Source organism: Protopterus annectens, chromosome 1.part0 (assembly GCF_019279795.1).
Source record: "Protopterus annectens isolate FY-2018-M chromosome 1.part0, PAN1.0, whole genome shotgun sequence".
Classification (NCBI taxonomy): domain Eukaryota; kingdom Metazoa; phylum Chordata; order Ceratodontiformes; family Protopteridae; genus Protopterus; species Protopterus annectens.
Window position 1 is genome coordinate 1,360,573,269 of NC_056725.1, and position 20,881 is coordinate 1,360,594,149.

General features: G+C 35.8%; 1 protein-coding gene across 2 annotated transcripts in view; it reads left to right on the forward strand.

Moving 5' to 3' along the window:
- The window catches only part of PPIL6 (peptidylprolyl isomerase like 6), a 544,036-nt gene that overhangs the window by 36,130 nt on the left and 487,025 nt on the right, over positions 1-20,881 (forward strand). For both annotated transcript variants that reach the window (XM_044066849.1, XM_044066841.1), the window contains exon 2: positions 20,009-20,104. In XM_044066849.1, the coding sequence (XP_043922784.1) occupies positions 20,009-20,104 (96 nt within the window). The remainder of the gene's footprint in view (positions 1-20,008; positions 20,105-20,881) is intronic.

The window sequence follows — 20,881 nt, forward strand, 5'->3', positions numbered from 1 at the left end:
AACTTCTTTTTTAGAGGGGCTGAAAAATGTTACAGTATTGCAAAATAAGGGTAAATGTCACAGAACAAGAGGCACAATTGCAGAGTGCGATGGAGAAAATAGAGGAGTACCTGGATAATATGCATAAGTTTATAAAGATTGCTGTTAACCAATTGTTTTTGATAATAATGCCAGAGCACAAAACCTTTGGCCAGTGACTTGGGCAATAAAAGGTAGAAAGGGTTGTTGCCAAACTTAGGGAACCTATAACAAGAAAAATAACCCGAGATGCTGTAAAGGTGTTAAGAGATATTTCAGAAATTTTAAGAACATTTGTATAAAGCATAGAAGTGGGGAAATCAAGAAAAAGCACAAATGGAAATATTTATGGAAAACTTAAATATGCCAAGGTTAGAGGTAGATGAGGCTCAACAACTAACAGTTAATATCGGAGATGAGATAAAAATGGTGATGTATAATGAATCTGCAGGAAAATCGCTAGGAATAGATGGTATTATTCCAGTGGAAGTTTGGAAGCTAAGAGGGAAGAAAGTGATAAAGATCTGGAAAGTTTTGTTTAACAGTATTTGTAATGGAGCAGAAGCACCAACATCCTTGAAAAAAATGCTGTGGTGGCTGTAATACCTAAAGACGGTAAAGACCCATCTGATCTAGCTTCATATAGGCACATTTCAATTTTAAACCATAATTATAAAGTGTTTATAATAGCTAAAAGAATGGCAAAGGTGATGCCAAAAATTGATAGCTATGGACTAATGTGGTTTTATGGAGAGGAGGCAAACATTTGACAACATTAATAGAATAATGATGATGCAGAGGGAATCAGAATGTAAGGAAATACCACCATTATTGGTGGGTCTTGATGCGGTAAAATCATTCAACAGAGTAAGATGGGATTTTGAGTAGGGCAGTGGAAGCAATTGCATTTCCTGATACAGTAATAAGATTAAGTAGAAGGATATGAGGGATCAGACGCAAAAATTAAAGTGGGAGGGTGCCTGTCTTATAAGTTGTCTGAACAGAGGAACCAGACAGGGGTGTCCCCTTTCTCCTTTGCTATATTCATTATATTTAAAACCACTGACAATCCCCTTTCTCCTTTGCTATATTCATTATATTTAAAACCACTGACAAAGAAAATAAGGGACTCAGAAATTCAAGGATATAGTTGGTATGGTGTTCAAGAAAAGTTGGCTTTATTTACAGGGTTGGGAGGGTGGCCTAATGGTTAAGGTGTTTGCATTACAAACACAAGGTGCAGGGTTCAAGTCTCACAAGGGATAATTGGCTAGGCTTAAAATGGCTCACAAGGGCAGTTAGCTTAGTATTAACCTATAATATTATTTTGTACCCAATGGAGCCAGAAAGGACATGACAGAGTTTTGGTAGTTTCTGAGACAGTTCTAGTTTTTTTGGGATATAAAATTAATGAAGATAAAACAAAGGTTATAGCTATAAACTAAGTACCCACACATGAATTAGTTCAGCAATGCCCATATTTATGTGGACATGATAAAATTAAGCATTTAGCAGTATGGATTATAAAGGATTCTGTTATGACAGCAAAGGATATGTGGGAAGAAACTAACCAAAAGATAATACAAAAACTGAGAAACTGGAAGCTCTTGCCTCTGGACATAGATAGTAAGATGCAAGCAGTAAAGTTGTTTATAGTCCTTTTAGTTTTATACACAGGTCAGGCATATTTTTATCAACCATAGGAGAAGTGGAAAGTAATAAAGAGTTGAAGGATTTTAATTTGGAGAGGAAGTGGGCAAGATCAGTACTGTCACTGAGGTCTGCTTAACAGGCTAATGTTATATAAGACATTGAACGAATAAGACAAAAACGAATGTTGTTGTTCTTATTATGGAATGTTAATGGCCTATTCAGTTGTGTGAAGAGATCAAGGATTTTCCCCTAAATTAAGAAGGTTAAAGCAAATTTTGAGTTATTATAGGAGATAAATCTGATGGAAAATGAGCATCTAAAGCTTTTTGTGTATGTTTTTATGCAGGAATGGTTTTCCTTGTTTCCAAAATGTAGGTGGCAAGGGGTAATGAGTCTAGTGAGGAGTAACCTCCAGTTACAAAACAGCAGCAAAGCTTAGACAGCAAGGGATAATTTATAACCTGTAAGGGACTCAACCTTTATATCTCACCTGGCATCAACTGGAACTTATTATCTAAAATAATAGCAGAAAGGGTGATTTTTCAGGAAAAGTTGAAAATGGGGGGGGGGGGGGGGGGGGGCAGGATTCTGCCATATGGCTATTGCTAATTTTATATATCCATTCATGCCCAAGCAGGTTTAGTATTCCTCCACTGCACACAGGTATTAACAGGTTTACAACTGAAATGGGGATAATTGATGTGCATAAGGCATTAGAATTACCCATGTCTGAATATATGTGTTATTCATACTGTTTTAATTCCTTTTCAAGAAATGATAGGACTTTGGTTTCCAGCAAACAACTTTACACAGTCAAGGGACTTCAGCCCTATCCTGTACTGATCTCAGTACACTTGCCCCTTTATTAACTTTATCTACATACACAGAAACCCATGTTAGGCACTGGAGGGTATTATTGCATAGGAATAACTTTGAGACAGAGCTGGATAACTTTTGTGGCTGACTTCAGGGAATATATCAGTTTGGGTAGACAGAATTTGTGGAGGTATGGGAAGATGACAAAGGTAAGCTAATTTTCTTTCTAAGGAAGTATTTGCAGCGAGGCTGGCTTAAACATTGGCTGCAGATGATTGTCACTGTTGAAGTGAAATCCTGACCCAATGTGTAAAAAAGGGGAAAAAGGAATTTTGAGTGGATAGGTATATTCGTGCATACAATTTAGGAAAGTTGGTGGGAGATTAAAAGAATTTCACTGTACTCTTGTAGCAGCATAGTCAGGGGGAGTAACCCAAAAGCCAGGGACAGAGCAACAGCTGAAAGAATTGAGAGAGAAATTGAATGGGCTGTAAGACTGTAGGGAGATCAGGTTAAAAGATCTCTAGAAAAACTTTGAGAATACACCTGCCAACCAGAAATGCTTATCCCTTAGGCTAAGGCAGTGGGTAGTAGAAAAAGCAGATATGAAAATAAAGAAAGGGAGAATGGATAAGTGGCTCTGTACCCCCAAGGAACTTTTAGAAGCCTTCACAGGTTGTTAAGGATGGTCATATGAGAGTGATGGCTCAGCTTAAAACATCTAACAGACTTTGAGGTATTTTTCAAGCTGAGGGAAACCTGTCAAAATTGCAACCTGAATGAGGTATCTTCATGTTGGGGAAAATTACAGTGGAAGATGTTGAGCTAGTTTTGGTACAAGAAGCTAGAAATAAATCCCCTGGCTCTGATGGGTTCCCCATAGAAATTTATAACATGGATAGGGCAGATTTTTGAAAGACTATTTTGTTTGCAAATCATGTTTTAAATACAGGTGATATTTCCTCTTCAAGCTGGCATGCACTAATCACTGTGACCATGAAACCTGGCAAATATCCCTTGTTCATTGGTTCCTGTTGGCCCATTTCCATGTTAAACCATAATTATAATTTTCTTGCAGCTATATTGACAAGTAGGCGTATTAGGAGGGTGCCCCAATTGGATTATAAAGATCAGTCTGACTTCATCCCAGGGTGGACTGTTAGAACATATAGGTGAGAGTGTAATATTTATATCTTGTCATCAATGCATTTGTCCATACATGAAAACAAGTTGGCTCAGTATTTATTTTCACCTTTCAAATCCTATTTAAGTTCAAATTAAAAAAAAAAAAGAAAACAGCTAACATGTACCAAGTTAAATTTGTACAAAAATAGAATGAATTAACTTAAAGAGAAGACATTAATAAAAAGTGCTACACAGCATTAATAAGACAGAAAAACTCGCATCACTTTAGCATAGCTCAAAGTCAAGACAGTAAAATGCCATTTGTAATCCCAAAAAAGTTCCTTTTTCATCCAAAACTCTTTTGTTAGAAGAATCTCTCCATGGATCTTTGGCTCACATTGAGCTTTGGAATAACAGTTTGAAAGTCTTTGTCTGCTTTCTATGGGAATCCAGAAAACTAAACATAATTATTTGAATGAATGTCTCTGACTGCACAGGTCTAGTATATGCATAGCCGGCCTTAGGCATAGGCCAACTAGGCGGCCGCCTAGGGCGCCGATGTAGCAGGGGCACTTTTTCAGTGTTTATTTGGTGTAAGTAAACCAGGATGGGGGCATGGTGGGGGGCGCCGTGGAGCCCTTTTGCCTAGGGCACCAGTCGACCTAAGGCCACTCCTGAGTATATGTCCCTTGCAAAGAGGAGGGAATACATTTGGTGTGCCCTTGGTCTCTTCTGTGGTTTGATTCCAGCTGTAGTTGCAAACCTATAACTCTATGAAGCTATTTTTTTTCAGTGTTTAAGCCTATGGAATAAGCTTATTTTTCTCTGATCACATGTATTGCTCTTTGATAAAAATATGTCTTGGAGGGGGAGAGAAGGTGTGATTTGTAAACATTAAAATTTCTTCCACATCCTGTGAGATTATCATTTTGACTTCTCACTTTAATTCCATAGAACAGAATAATGTCTAGTTTATATGCATAGCTTTAAAGTTCATTCCATATGAGTGGTGCCATTTTTTTATGCAGTAAACATACTGTAGTACAGAAAGCCAAAAGCCCTCTGTTCTTTGCTAGGGAAAGAATTCTGTTGAACTGAATATGGCTTCATAAACACTTTTTTTAGTGTCTTTGTTACACACTGGCACATTATATACCAGGAGATTTATTTATGTATTTGCATTTGTTTAATGGTGTAGTGCACTGATCAATTTTAGGTTCAGCCCAGGTTAGTAACGTTAATGCATAGTAATACATGAAGGAAGAATTGGGAAATGCAATCAATGCTTAGCAGCAATGGCATTATGCAAGCAATATTTAAACAGTATACACAATAGCATTAACAATTATAGTAATAATAAACATAGTAATAAAATAATAGTAATAAAGTCATGATTAGCAATATTATTATGTTTTATTTATCAAAAAGGCACCATTCCTACAGACTGCCTATTGAATGAAGATGCCCAGCAAGTGTATTTGCATTTAGTACCAGAACTGAATGTAGCAGACTCACGTTACACTATTATTAGGCAGAAAGTTAAGCATGTTTCTCCAGTTCCTGACCAGATGGGTACAGAAGACTGGTTGGGTTTTACAAAAGGCTTTTCCAAGCCTTCCATTCTTTTAATTCTGAACTTTTACTGAATAACAGAAGAAAACAGTTTTCTTCTGCTTTAGATTCTGATTCATAATCTGACGGAGAACTAGAATGGAGTGTTTTTTTTCTGTAGTACCCATACCATAAGAGGAGAAATCAAATTCTGAAAAAAGTTTTTTTTCTTTTTTTAAGTAAAGCCAAAATCAAGGAAATGTTTCTGCAGGAACATAAGGAAATTCCAGCATCTCAACAAACGTGTTATGACTTATTAAAGTTGAACTTTGCTCAATGTGTATCTGTCCCTCCAGTTTTATCAGCTTTTGAGAATGAGTTTTTGACAGCTTGCAGTATGCCTGACAGTCTGTCTCCTAAACCTAAAAAGTCTGATAGATTATAAAAAGTTCCCAAGACTCACAAGTACATTTTATCTTATCCCAGACCAGATCCTACAGTTATTTCTTTGTCAAAATAATCTGTGGCTAAACATATTGTGAATGCTAACCTTCTTCCTTCTGACAAGGATTGGAAAGCTTTGGATAGATTTGGGAAATATTCATCTTCTATTTTAGGCTTCAGAAGTTTAAATTGTCAGATAAATACATTTAAAAAAATCTTAATTTGCTAGGCTGCTATGCCTGAATTCATGCTTGCTTCTTTGGAAAATATCATAAAATTAATTGTTAGCCTTCTCTGAATTATTTAAGTGCTTCTGTTTCTCAGGTAACCAAACATTTTTGAAGTGTGCGTATGACTGCTGATGCTGTATTTATACCAGCTGCTACTGGATCAGTAATGAGGACATTTGCTTGATTACATGGTCAGAATTTACCAGATGTTAAAAACTGAGATACTGAATGCTTACCTGGAAAGAGATGGTTTGTTTGAACATTCTTTTGCTGACGTGGCATCCTTAAAATATTTGATGAAAGAGGGGAATTAATTCAGTGGGATACTCAGTTTTTTAAACCCTACTTGTCAAAGTTTAACAACATTTTTCCCTTGTTATTCAGGAACCTTTTGAAGAAACAAGTAGGCAAGTAGAATTTCTAAAAGCAACAGAAGGATAGCTGAACACAGAAAGGGGAGCCTTCCATAACCAAAAACAGTTCAAAAAAGGCAGAGAGACTGTATGCCCCTATAAGTATTTTATCCTTTTCACCCTGGTAACCCTGTAAATCTTTTATGTTTGGTCTTCGTTTACCTCAGTGGCTTCAGATAACCTCAGATAAATGGGTCCTGAGAATCATTCAGAAATGATACATTTGGCAGTGGGAGTCACTTCCTCCTTTTCAGGGGATTCCTTCTTATCTGCTAAACCAGACTTCCCATCAAATGTTTCCTTTAGGGGTCATCTAACTACTCCCCGAAGAACAAACAGGGAAAGGATTTTATTCAAGAATCTTTATAGTGTAAAAGAAAAAGTGAGGCATTTGGAGATGTATTCTAAATATTTCTTTTCTGAATCATCTCATTAAAGTGCCAAAATTCAAGATGATTATTCTTCAGTCTCTGTTATCCATCATTTCACCTCTCAGTTTCTTTTTTTAATGCCTTTATTAAATTATCACTTAAGGCACAGGCAAAAATACATTAATAGAAAAGAAAACAAACCATTTTAACATTGTTCCATTTAAATACAATATATCACATATATTTTCTTTACTACTACTATCATCAGTCCAGCATTACAAAAAATGCTGAATTCCCTTAAATCTCACTCCTCCTCCTCCTACTAAGCATTACTATGCATATATTGTTCACACAATTTCCATTTACTTCTCTGTTATTTGCTCCTCCTTTTTCTAAAGGTCTCTCTTCCATTTCTTTTATCTCTGTTATAATATTCAGTACATCAGATACAGTTGATGTACACTTTAGTTCCCATTTCCTATTATTATGTTTTGGCAATCAACAGGATTAAACTTAACAAGGCCTTACAATGTCTAGGCAATTCCAATCTTGTATCCCAGTTCCAAAGAATTATTTCCTTAACTACAGCCATTTGCTCACCCGGTATTTCTGATAGAGTACTCAATAGGGAAAATTTGCCAACTCATTATACTCCCAAAACATACGTTCCCAGTTACCTCTTTCTTCTCCATCACACTTCCAACATTTGCTATCTATCTGAGGAAAATTCTTTGATGTCTGCTTAGGCTATAAAAATACCTAGGCAAACACTTTCAAGCAAAGATCCTAAATCTTCTGGACTTAGTTGCATACTCGAAAGCCATACATATATCTTTCCATTGTTTTCTTGTAAAGTGTTTATATGGTCTCTTCCCAATCTTTTCTAACCTTCTCTGATTTTTACAGTTGTCATGCGATATTTTATATGCTCTACTAAATATCCATTTTTAACAGCTGCTTCTGTTCTAGATTCAACTAAAAACTCTACCAAGGTAGGTCTTTCACTTAAAATACTCATATCCCTTTCTCTTTGCCTGTATGCTGAGATCAAGACCTGATAGGGAAGGCACAACTGAGAATCCAGTACCACTCAAATGAGTGGGAAAACTGTAAACCAAGAGAATAAAATAAAAAAAATGCCACAAACATTGCTTGTGTGCTGTCATGTTTATTCATAATTAACAGACTAAGCGCTTTCTCCCATACCTAGGGCATCATCAGAGTAAAAAATATGTTTACAACATCAATAATTTATATACCCTTCTTAATCACATGATTAAATTACATGAGAAAATTAACCCTCGATATAATGGTTCAAAGTTTAATAGTAAAGCATGTAAAATTTGTAAAGTGTAAATTTGATAAAATGTATGTCATTTTATGTGATTAAGAAGGGTGTATAAATGATTGATGTTGTAAAAACATTTTTTACTCTGATGATGCCCTAGGTATGGGCAAAAGCACTTAGTCTGTTAGTTGTGAATAAACGTGACTACACTCGAGCAGTGTTTGTGGCGTTTTTTTTTTTTATTTTATTCTTTTGATTTACAGTTTTTCCACTCATTTGATGGTACTAAATTCACAGTTGTTTCTGTCCACCACTACTTAACTGTGCGGGATTTTTTAGTTTGAGGTCGTTTGGAAAATGGAGCAGTTAATAAGTGAGCTGACTAAACTGACAACTGCTGAAAGTTCATATGCAGCACAACAACGTAGAGACTGCTCCTTTCTCTTCTTTGACTTCACTTTCAACTACACAAATGGAACTATTCACTATGCATACACCCCCACAAGATATTTTGACCAACTACAATGAATCTGTCGGTAATGGAGATACCAGTGTTTGTAGAGACAACACAAATGGTAGATCTACAGCTGCTAAAACTTCTAATAAAATTGATTTAAATAAACTGTTGGCAAGTCTGGAATTTCATTTTTCTCCTCCACCACCAAGAGGAAATTATTTTGGTTCACTCCAGACACAAATACATAGTTTGGAAAAAGCAATCAGGAAGTTTATGAATATCCAGATGGATAATATGTAATTGTTCTCTTGAATTAAATCAAGTACCAAAAGGTCTACGACTGTGGAAGTTCCCAGTGGGGACAGAAGCTGGATCAGTGATGCATGGGGAGTTACTCAACGTATTCAAAATTAATGATTTAAACTTGAGTATTAAAAGTGACTTGCTGTTTGAGCATAACAAGTTTGTTTACAATAGAATATTTTCAGACTTAGAAAAAAATGTAAAGGACAATTTGGATAGGAAGCAAGAAAGGTTAATCAGAGACTGCTGATTATGCAATCAAGAATGTGTACCCTGTACTTAAATTTACAGCAAAAGGGGTGTCAAATGAAGTTGTTAATGACACCTCTACAAATAGTTCTAGTTTAAACAGTTATAATGGCAAAAATAATCACAAAGGTCAGAGAAACAGAAATGGGAACAAGTATTTTTTAGAACATCCACAGCCACTGACGCAGTCAGAATGGTTAAGGAACAAGAACTTGGGCCAACAGAATCAAACCAAATTATGTGTATCGATGGAATTCTACAGCCCAGAATGGGAAGAGGAATCACTATGTGGGACAATGGCAAGGAAAACAGAGTTAATATGTGAATCTGATGAATCTTTTAATACACAACCAGTATTTGGTATGCATTTATGTCAAAATGATTTCTCTATATACAGTTTTAGTGACATGGAAGTTGGTAAAAGCCATTTTAGTTTATTAAAAAGAGGTTTTTCGTTTGTCCCTAATTATAAGCTGGGCGTATCAAACATTTTGATTAATTTAAAGCTATATACCAGACAGTTAAATCTGAGTTTTTTTTATTAGTCTAATGTAAGGGACACTGTTAAACCTGAATTTAAAAGAAAGAGTACATTTGTGCCTCCCCCAACATGATCATTAACTTTTTTGAACATATTTGTGAAGTAGATATTGACAAAATTTAAACAAAAATATGAGCTTTATTGATATTTTATCTCCTGAAGAAAGGCTTTGTTTAAAACAATGCTCTAATATGAGAGATTACAGGATTATGAGGCCCGACAAGGGGGGTGGGGTGGTCATTATGTCACAACTAGATTATGTTTTTAAGATGCACAAGGTTTTAAATGATGAAACAATGTATGAGAGAGTATCTATCAATGAAATCAATAGGTCCTATGTGAAAATTGTTTGGTGGTTATATGACCAACTATGTGATGATGTAATAGGTCAAATAGAATTTGAGTTCTTAACAGTTGAGATGCCACTAATTCTGATGATTTTTGGAATTCCTAAAATCCATAAAAATATATATGAGTCTCCATTGTTGCAGCTAGGAGTTCAAAAATTGAACCTTTAGCTGCATATATTGACATCAGCTGTAAGAAAGCATTATATGGCTATAACCACATATTATGGGATTCCTGGCACTGTTTGGAATTATTGGGAGATATAACATTGTCTCAAGTGAAGAATATCTGTTTGTTACTATTTATGTTATTAACTTGTTTACTGTTATTCCACATGCTATATGTTTGGAATTTTTATCTGAATGTCTTTTAGGAGTAGAAGGACTACAAAATGTTAAAAGGAATTTAATATTGGAATTGATGGATATAGTACTAAATAATAAGTATATATATTGTAAAGGAGAAAACTTTAAACAGTTGACTGGTGTAGTTATGGGGGTGAAATGTGCCCCCATGTATGCCAATCTAGTACTAGCAGAATGGGAGAAATGTTTTGTTGTTGATTCTCCCTTTATCAAAGACCTTTTATTGTGGGTTCATTTCTTGAATAACATTTTAATATTATGGCAGGGTAACATTGAAGAAGTAGGAGAATTGGTTAACTGTTTGAATAATATCACCTCATTTTTGGAATTCACCTACAGAATTAGTGCTCAGGAGATAGATTTTTTGGATATATGTTTATATAAAAATCCTGATAATGGTAAGCTTTGCTCTGACATCTTTAGGAAAAAGACAAACTCTAACACCTTGCTTCACTTTGATAGTTGCCACCTATTTCATCAGAAATAGAGTGTAGTTAAAGGGCAAATGGTTAGACTGTCAAGGATGGTTAGTGAAGACATTAAGTTTGAGATGGAAATTACATTTTTGATTGGATTTTTCAAAGACAGAGGTTATCCATTGAAGTTACTAACTAAGATTGGAAATGAAGTTAGAATCGAATGAACAAGTATATTCCAATCTTATTAATGGAAGAAGGTACTACTTTTAATACAAAATTAGGAAATGGTTACAGCAAATTTCTGGTATTGCCCTATAATTATAAAACCCCCATGATTAAAGCAGTTTTGGAAAAGAACTGGGACTTTATATTTACCACAGAACTGAAAGAGACTTTAGGAATCAAACCGAATGTGGTATATAGTAAGGGACATAACATCAAAGGGGTACTTGAACATCAAAAGATCAGGTCACTAAACACAAATCAAATATGTACAAGTGTAATATGTCCATCTCCAGGATGATGTAGTTGCACTGGTGGCTTATGTTGCAATGTGTGTTGGCTGTCCTGCTTTTTATGTTGGAAAAACTATTCGTAGATTGAGAGACAGGATAGCAGAACACAACAGGGACATAAGAAACAAATAAATCCTCAAACACTTTATTTACTCACAGTCTAGTCTGCACAAGTTTTAAAAGATTTATATTTTTTATTATTGATAAAATGAATGTAGATGGGAGGAGAAGGTGACAGCAAGACTATTCTAGAGTTAAGAGAGGCAATGTGGCATCTTAGATTAAATGCTACGGAACATCCTGGTATTAATGACTGCTGTTCTATTGCTGGTGTTTTGAAACTTAGAACAGCAGAAGTGTAATCTAAAAGTTTAATTAATTAATTTAGTTTAATAGCTTGTATATATACTGTTTTAACTTAGAAAATATTAGGCATCTTGTTTTACCTTAGAAAATATTAGACATGATTTATTAATTTCTCTGTGCTTAGTTTTTTTATAAGTATTTGAATATTTTTTATATACAAGAAGTTATTCCATTGTTTTTATTATGCTTATGTTGATTTGAAATTATTATATTTCATCAGAGTAGTTTGATATACATTTTATCAAATTTGCACTTTACTTACTTACTTGCTTTACCGGCGCTGGTGGTGCTGCGGTAGCGTTGTCGCCTCACAGTAAGACGCTGTCCGGTTCGATTCTCAGCTAGAGCATCTTCTGCGTGGAGACATGCGTGAATAGGCATACCTTCGTTGAAGGTTGTGCATCAGAGCTGGTAACTCAGTATGTAAAAATGAACTACCAATCATTAGCAGACCGGAGTTCCGCTGTAGCGACCCCTAACCGGGAAAAGCCGAAAGACACAAACAAACTAATTTTACTTGCTTTACTATTAAACTTTGGATCATTATATCAAAGGTTAATTTTCCCATGTAATTTAATCATGTGTATCTTTAATTACCACAAAACGTCTGGAACAAAAACGAAAATCCAATACACTCCAAGGCACAAACGCTATGTCTCCACACCTGCGTTTTCATTTCAGACACTTCTTCAGATGCAATACAATTCATCCATTTTACCCTGCCTTATAAATACATTCAATTAATATCAATTAACTAATTAATACAGAACATTTGTAATTCATCAACTAATAACCAATTGCTAACTCATACTTAAAACAAACCTTTTAAAAAACTTTTTAAAAACACATAAATTTAAAAACTAAACCAACCCTTTACTTAAATAACAACCAAGCACACTCCATTCATTTACAAAATACATATAACCCTGTAAATCATTCATCCATATAAAAAATAATAATGTACATACTATAATGCTTAAAAAATATCTGCCTATATCTATTACATTTTGTCAATCCACATACTCCCTCTAGTGTTCAAATAGGGATGTTACTCAGAATCTAAAAATTTTTATAAACTGTTAGAGTTATAGCTTCCTATCTTATTCTATAAACCATAGAAATTAATTGAAAATTGAGCATTGTCACACAATAATAAATTCATTTTCCTTACAAACAAGAAGGAAAAAAAAAATATATATATATATAACTATTATTGTAAGGGTACAAGGAAACAAGCACTTTAAGAATAACATTTAAATTTGAGAAAAAACAACATTTAAATTTTGAGAGAAAGGATAACGCTCAAAGCTTGGCAGCCCTCAATTTCAACACAGGTAATAAGGATACAATATTATTAAGGCCTGGTTTGGTATACGACTCCAACTGTAACTGCCACAGTAGTTCTTTATATTCAATCATATCCTCCCATGGCCCCCCTCGTATATCTTTCTTAATCACTTCCAATACAAAAAAGTGGAATTCTGCATCTAAGCATTTCATTTTATGTCTGGCCAAAGCATTATTGGGGCACCCATTTTTAATATCGTAATTATGCTCATAAATCCGATTTTTCAATTTACGTTCGGATTTCCCCACATAAAAAGCTTGGCATTTTTTACAGATGCTCAGATAAACAATTCCACTTGTATGGCAGTTCGCATATTCAGTACTCCTCACCAAAATATCCCTACTCTGTATATGTACTGAGTCACGGGCATATATAAACGAGCATTGCGGACAACTACCGCATTTAAAGGTCCCAATTCTGCCCTTCTTCAGAAATTGACCCCTACCCTTTGTTTCAAAATAATTTTTGAGGTTCTTTCCCTTCCTAAAGGTGCATTTCAACGGCTGCTCAAAGAGACGGTTCAAATCCGACAACTCGCCAAATTTTTGCCATTCAGTCTTTATTAAGTTAAAAATAAATTTTGCTTCCCCATTATAATCCAAAACCAGATTATTAGAACCATCAAACCCATCTAACTGGTACCCAGAATTCACTGGTTCATCTATTCCTAAAATTGGATGAAATTTATTGACTCTCCCAGTCACCACTTCCTTTTCAACTTCAGAAATTAGTACATCAGGGTAACCTCTCTCTAGGAACATACTATATAGCTTCTCACATTCTTCATAAAAATCTTCATTCCTAGAGCACATTCTACTAGCCCTCACGTACTGCCCTTTAATAATTCCTTTTTTGTGGTGATGTGGGTGTGCACTAGAGTAGGACAGATAAGAATTAGAATAATTATCTTTCCTATAAACCTTTGAGAAGAACTTACCTTCCTCCTTCCCTACATAAATATCTAAATATTGTAGACACTCTTTGTTTTTATTATAGGTGAAGGTAAGGAAGCTAGTAGTGCCGGATAAATAATCAAAGAAGGCAGAAAATTCCCTCTCAGTACCAATCAATAACAGACATATATCGTCCAGGTAGCGCTTATATAGTTTCCAGCACTTTTTAAACCTGGAATTGAGTACAAACTTCTGTTCCCATATATCCAAAATGATATTAGCATAAGTGGGCACACAACGTGCACCCATAGCAACCCCCTGAACCTGCCTGAAGAACTCACCCTCATAATGTATAAAATTGTTAGTCAAAACTACATCCATAAGGGTCAAAATCAAACGAAAGTCATTTTGAGAAAACTTGCCATACTCTATCAGTGCTTCTTCAAACAATTCCATACCTTCTTTATGCGGTATGGACGAAAATAAATCAATAATATCTAGAGTAATAAACAATAAGTTTTCATCAAATAGTTCTTCCTTCAAATTCCTTAGTAGGTCCCAGGAGTCTTTGACTATACCTGGCCCTTCCTTTAAAACTTCTTTAAGCTTAACATCTAACCACTTAGCAATGGGGGCTGTCACTGAACCCTCTGATGCAACAATTGGTCTCATAGGAGGGTTATTGATATTTTTATGAACCTTCGGCACTCCAAATATTACTGGTACTTTAGGTTTGTCCACTGACAGGTACCTGAAGGTATTAATATCAATAGACCCCTCCAAAAGCAGGTCATTTAACACTATCCCCACTTTTTGGTTACCTATATTTATCTCATTCACAGATGACCTCTCATACCTATCACCATTCAGCAATAATTCCATCATTTTAGAATCATACACTATCTGGTCCATCATAACAGTGCCCCCTCCCTTGTCCGGTTTTGAAATCCGAATATTCCTATCACCTGCTAATTGTTGCAATAACCTATTTTCTTCCATTGTGAGATTCGGAGTAACTCTTCTATTGGACAATTCATTCCTAATTCTTTTTTCCACTAAGTTCTCGAAATTTTTGAGCTGCTGATTTATGGGAGGGTTAAAAATACTTCTTTTCCTTAAGATGTTAACACCTGAACCTGTAACATTTCCATTCTGTTTCTGAAACAAAAGTTCAAAATTTTTCTTTCGAATAAATAATTTCAAATCAATAAGAACCTTACTAACATCCGCTTTTTTATTAGGTACAAATTTTAGTCCCTTTGTAAACAATTGGAAGTATACTTCGTTAACTTCCAGGGCACTATAGTTATATATATTGTACCCATTCCTTTTACAAACTATCCCTTCCTTCACCACTCCATCATTCTGGGGCACACCTATATACTCACCATCCAATCCTCCTACCACTTCTGATTGTGCTTGTTGTAATTCCTGTAGTGGGTACGTTGGTATAGCCCCCCCTCCCCCTCCTGGAAGTTTTTTTGGAAATTCCTTTGGTTATAGTTCCTAATACGTTCAGATCTTCTCAACTCTGGGAACTCCTGTTCATCACTCAAACCAATATTGTCCTGTCCTTGTTCTACCTCTTCAAAGACTACTTCTTGATTGGGTTGATAGTTAAAATTTTTATTTTTATTGTTAATATAAGCACCTCTTGGGTTGGGGTAATTAGTTTTTTGTTTATATTCCTCCATGTCCCTCCCAAGTTTTTTACACTTTCTTTCAAAAACATTAGATAAACTTCTCTCAATATTATTTAACATACTCTGATATTTTTTTCGGTTTTCATCCATAGAAAACAAAAGGTCATTAACTATTACCTTATTCAGTTCCTCTAATTCCAAATTCAGGCCCTCCATAACCCTAGAATTCTCCTTTACTATAGCTTTTAAAATATCTAGGCCACAATTATTAAAAATGTTCAATAATTCATGATGGAAATCAGACCCTACTTTCACTTTATTGGGATACTTGCATATCCTTAACCCTTTCGGGACAATACTCAAACTTATACATTCCTTAAGATAGGCATTCTCAAGCTCTAAATTTTTAAATTTAAACAGCATTTCGTCAAAACGATCCATATTCTGCTTAAACGAACAATTAGACTCAACATCCCTATTACTAGGCAGATTTTTATCTATAAAAATTCACTATAAGGGAATACCTCAGGGTTTTGGGTCTCATGGATTCTATGATTTTCATAATACTCCTAGCAATATTCCACATGAGAAAGATACAGTGGTATCTGAAGTCTCTTTGGTTCCAGTGCTAACACCCCTTGTCTTTTCAGCTCTTAGTGTGGGGTTTGTCAGACAATAAATCACTTGTAGAGATAGGATATATCCTTAAATCTGGGTCTCCCCTTCTCGTCCCTGTTCTAAAGCAGTCACCACAGACACCTCAGACTTTGTCTTGGGAGCAGTTTCAGGAAGGACAAAAGTACATGGTGTGTGTGACACCAAGGGCATACACAAGTAGATAAATATAAAATAACTGCTTGCCCTGGTCAAGGTACTTGACTCTCGGAATCATCTTTGGTCCCCAGGATCTCTTCAAGTAGTTACAGGCAGCACCACAGTCATGTGGCACATCAGCAAGCAAATGAGAACTAGGTCATATCCACTCTGCAGCCTAGCCATTGTAGCTTACGATATAGCTTCACATTGCAGTCTCACTCTACATGCACCCTACATTCCATCAGAGCAAAATTGTGTGGCAGACAAGGTGAACAGGACTAGGGCAGAATGGAAGATAAATCAGGGGGTCTTCCAAGATTTGATCCATCTGTGGGGAGTTCCTCAAGTAGACACTTTTGCCTCCTCTCTTAATCAATTGTCAAGATTCTGTTCCAGGATTCTATGCAAGAAGGCCTGGAGGACAGATGCCTTTTGTTTTACTTGAGCAGGAATGTTCCTGTATGCTTTTCTACCATTTCCACTAATATCCAGGACACTTCTGAAGATTCTGAAGGAATCCTCCAAGAAAATTGTGATGTCTCCCTTCTGACCCAGGCAACTGTGGTTCTTCCTTCCTTTGGAAATGGCAAGGTTCAATTACCACAAGCTTCCTCACAGACTAGATCAACTCTCACAAGAACAGGGGTATGTGATACAACCCAACAACAATCAACTTCAGTTTACTGCCTGGGTGATAAGGTCTTCCTTTTTGGCACCTTTTCACTGAGAATGTGCAGCAAGTACTAATGGAGGCAAGACAGCCTGCTACTAGAAAGTTATATATTAGCAGATGGAAAAGATTTTCTACTTGGTGCCAACAATGGAACCAGCACCAGTCAGGGCTAGTTCTCTGGTATTACAATATTTTTGTGAGTTGCTTTCCTATGGCCTTTCTTATACCTCTATCAAGGTCCATTTATTGTCCATTTCTGCATGTCTGCCCATTGAATCTCCTTTTTCAATGCATTCTCATGTCAGATTTTTTGAAAATTGTCTTGCATAACAGGACTCCAAGAAAACTGGTGGCCCCTCCTTGGGATCTTAATTTTGTGTTAGAGAAGCTAATATTTGCTGCATTTGAACAAGCTAATCTGGTTGACTTAACATGGAATATAGTTTTACTGATTGTTCTGAGCTCTGCAAGCAGGGTATCTGAGCTGCAAGCTCTTATGGTGAATCAACCCCATCTCATTTTTTGCAAAGACAAGGTTTCTATGTGAAGTAATCCTTCTTTTATACCTAAAGTGGTATCCAAGTTTACTTTAAGCTAAAAAATCAGTCTCGGTGTTTTCATTCCTGAACTCAAAAATGAGGGAGAAAGGCTATTCCATACCTTGGATGTCCACAGACAACTCGTGTATTATCTTCACAGAAGTAAATATTTCAGATCTTCAGATCAGTTGCTCCTTTCTTGTAAAGGCTAGAAGAAGGGAGAACCTGTGTCAAAGCAGGCTGTTTACAAATGGTTGTCTAAGGCTATCCCTTTTGATCCAATGTTGTGTTTTCCGTCTGGGTTTAACTTTTGGGTTATTGGATCCAACTCGGATCCATGAACGAATATTTCCAAAGACTTTTGCCCTTAAGCTCCACCTCCTCTACCCGTAATACCTTGCTTTATACAGAGTTATTTCAGATTTCATTTGCTGCCTTCCAGAATAGCAGCTTGATATCAAGCTCCACTGGGTGTATTCTTTTTTTTTTTTTTTTGCATGCTTTAGAACATTTTTCTTCACCTTTTTCCTCTGCTGTTGTGTTTCTAATAGTGTGTATTTGTTGACTTGTTTCTTCCAGTAGGTAGGTAAGTTAGGTAATGTAGGCTTATCTTGTTAGTGTTTGCAGGATTTTCCTGCCTTGTTCTGTGTGGATTTTATAGCTGTCATTTTTTTTTTTGTGTAGTTAGTAGGTTAATAGTAACAGTTTTAGTATTTGTAAGATTGCCATTTTAAGTAGTTAAGTAGTTCTTTTCTAGTGTGTTGTGTTGTTTGAGTTTTGGTTGTAGAAATGGATAAAGGTTTTAAGACTTGTGTGGTGAGTTGCCATAAGCTACCATCCCAGGACTTGCATATGCTGTCTCAGGGCTGCTCAACTGAAGACCCAGTTCTCCATTTTTGACAGTGTTAGATCCAGGTCTGTCAGTGAATGTAGGCAAAGCTGGTCCGTAATGGTCTAACTGCTAGAGATACTTCCTCCTCCACTGCTCTGGTTAGTAAGGTTAAAAAGAGTGCTTGGAGTCAGAAGGAGGGGGCCAAATTCTCCAAATCATCTAAGGGGGATCACAAGAGTATGGCTACCCTTGCTTTTAGGCATCTGGATCCAAAGATCCCAAGACCTTTGGCTCCTATAGCTGTCTCTGCATTGTCTTCAGATCTAACAACTCAGACTCATTCTCCTGCAGCTTTGACTGTGGGGAAGGCCTCTTTCATGGCACTCAGTGTACCTCCAGAAATTAAAGGAATGAAGAATAAAAGCAAGTCATATGGAACAAAGGATCACTTGTTGCTAAATAAAATCACAGTGGAAAACTGTAAAAAGGGGAACAATCTAAGTATGGGATGGATAGGCTACAAAAAAGTATTTTACAGTAACTCATATTCTTGGATAAAAGAGTGCTTACAAAAGTATGATACACCCTACACTGATAAACTATATCACAGCAACCATGAAACAGTGGCAAACCACTTTGCAGTTAAGCCATGATAAAGGACAAATTATTATTCCAGGGATAAAAATCCAAAGGGGATATTCCAGGGTGACTGTCTGTCACCGCTGTTCTTTTGCCTTGCCCTTAACCCATTAAGCTGTCTGTTTAACAGACTAGGTCATGGCTATAATTTGGCTCCCAGAAAGGAAAAAAAGTGTAAAGACTTCTCATCTTCCCTTTGTCGATGATTTAAAACTGTCTAGCTTATCAGATGAGGAACTGAAAGCACAACTGCAAGTAGTCAAAACTTTTTCAGATGATAAGAATGTCATGTGGTCTTGATAAATATGCATAGCAACTTTAAAGCAGGAAAGCTGCAGCAGCAAGATAAAAGAACTTGAGCAAGAGGGAGTGTATAAATATTTGGGAAGTGATGAAGGATCAACAGTAAAACATGAACAAATTGAATAAAATTCAGTAAGGAATATTTTAGAAGACTTAAATTAATCCTGAAAACAGTGTTGACATCTAGGAACAAAGGTCAAGCTATAAACCAGTTTGCTCTTCCTGTCCTAACTTACAGTTTTGTAGTAATTAACTGGCCCCAAAAGGTGTTGGATAGATTAGACAGGAAAACAAGAAGGATACTTCATGCTTATCAAATGATCTATAAAAATAAGTATCCTCCTTGAAATTGATTACATGTGTTCGATATTCAGTTATGAGACTGCATACATAGCTCCCTCTGTCTGCTGGCAGGAAATCTCTGAAGGGCTTCACTCACAAACTTGTCTTTTAGTCAGCTCACCTCAAACTGCCTGACAATTTGGCCATGTGGAAGGTGCCCTGAGGCTTTGGAAGCTGGCCTCTTGTTATATCCTTGGCAGAATGTAACCTATATAGTTATGGCTACTGCAACAGTGATCATTTAAATATCTCCTGTTATGGTTTTACTATGCCATCTTGGTATATGTCAGCATGCCTTATGAACCCAGAATCTGTAAAAAAAAAATTACTGCTATTTTTTCCCTTTATTCTATGTGATTTTACTAATTGGAAATGTTTAAATGAAATGCATGCATACACTTTGTCACCTACTTTGTAATAAACATATAGACATTATTAGTTATTAGATTTTTGCTACAGTTAGTCCATGAAGTCTGAAATTATCCACATCCCCATTTTCTTGTTTTAGGCTCTCAAGCAGACATTTCCATCTAAACTAGAAGATCCCATTGTTCTTCCACTGCTGGAATATCAGTGGCGTGAATTTGTTGGGAATATAAAACAGGTAAGTTATCTTAGTATGTATACAAAAAAACACTTGCAAGATGTTGCAATAAATTCCAAAAAGCTGCCAAGTGGTGAATTCCAAAGAAAACTTCCTTTTATTGACACAAATACAGGCTTAAGCGCTTTCGGCCATGAAAATGGCCATCATTAGAAACACCCATAATCCCAATGGCAAACACTTAAATACCTTCCAGTGACAAAAAAAATTACTATTCAATTAACCAATTAATGTATTTTATTCAAATAACATAAATAAACTAAAAACACTACTATAAGACACTTATAAAAACTGCAATTCTACTTGCATTTATTATATTTTGCTTTTCTACGTAAAACAACTTTATAATTCACCCCCACTATTGAGACCAGGTTTGTTGTATGCATTGAGCAGAATCTGCCATTTGAGCTCTTTGTATTCAAGCTCTCCTTCTTTGTCCCCATTAAAATAAGGAGAAACATAGTCTATTACCGAAAACAAAAACTTTGAACACTTGGGACATTCTAATGCATGTTTAAACAATGCATTATTGTAATCTTTCTTTATTATTCCATAATAATGTTCATAAATTCTCCTTCTCAGTGATCTATTGGTTTTTCCTATGTAGAAGGAATTACATGCTAGGCGCTTTGCCATGTATACCACAAATTCTGAACTGCATGTAAACCTACCTGGCACTGTAATGTTTTTTTCATAGGTACTTCTACATAAGGTCCCTCTACTATAAATCTGCACTCTTTGCAGTCTAAACACTTATACATACCCTTAACTCTATTA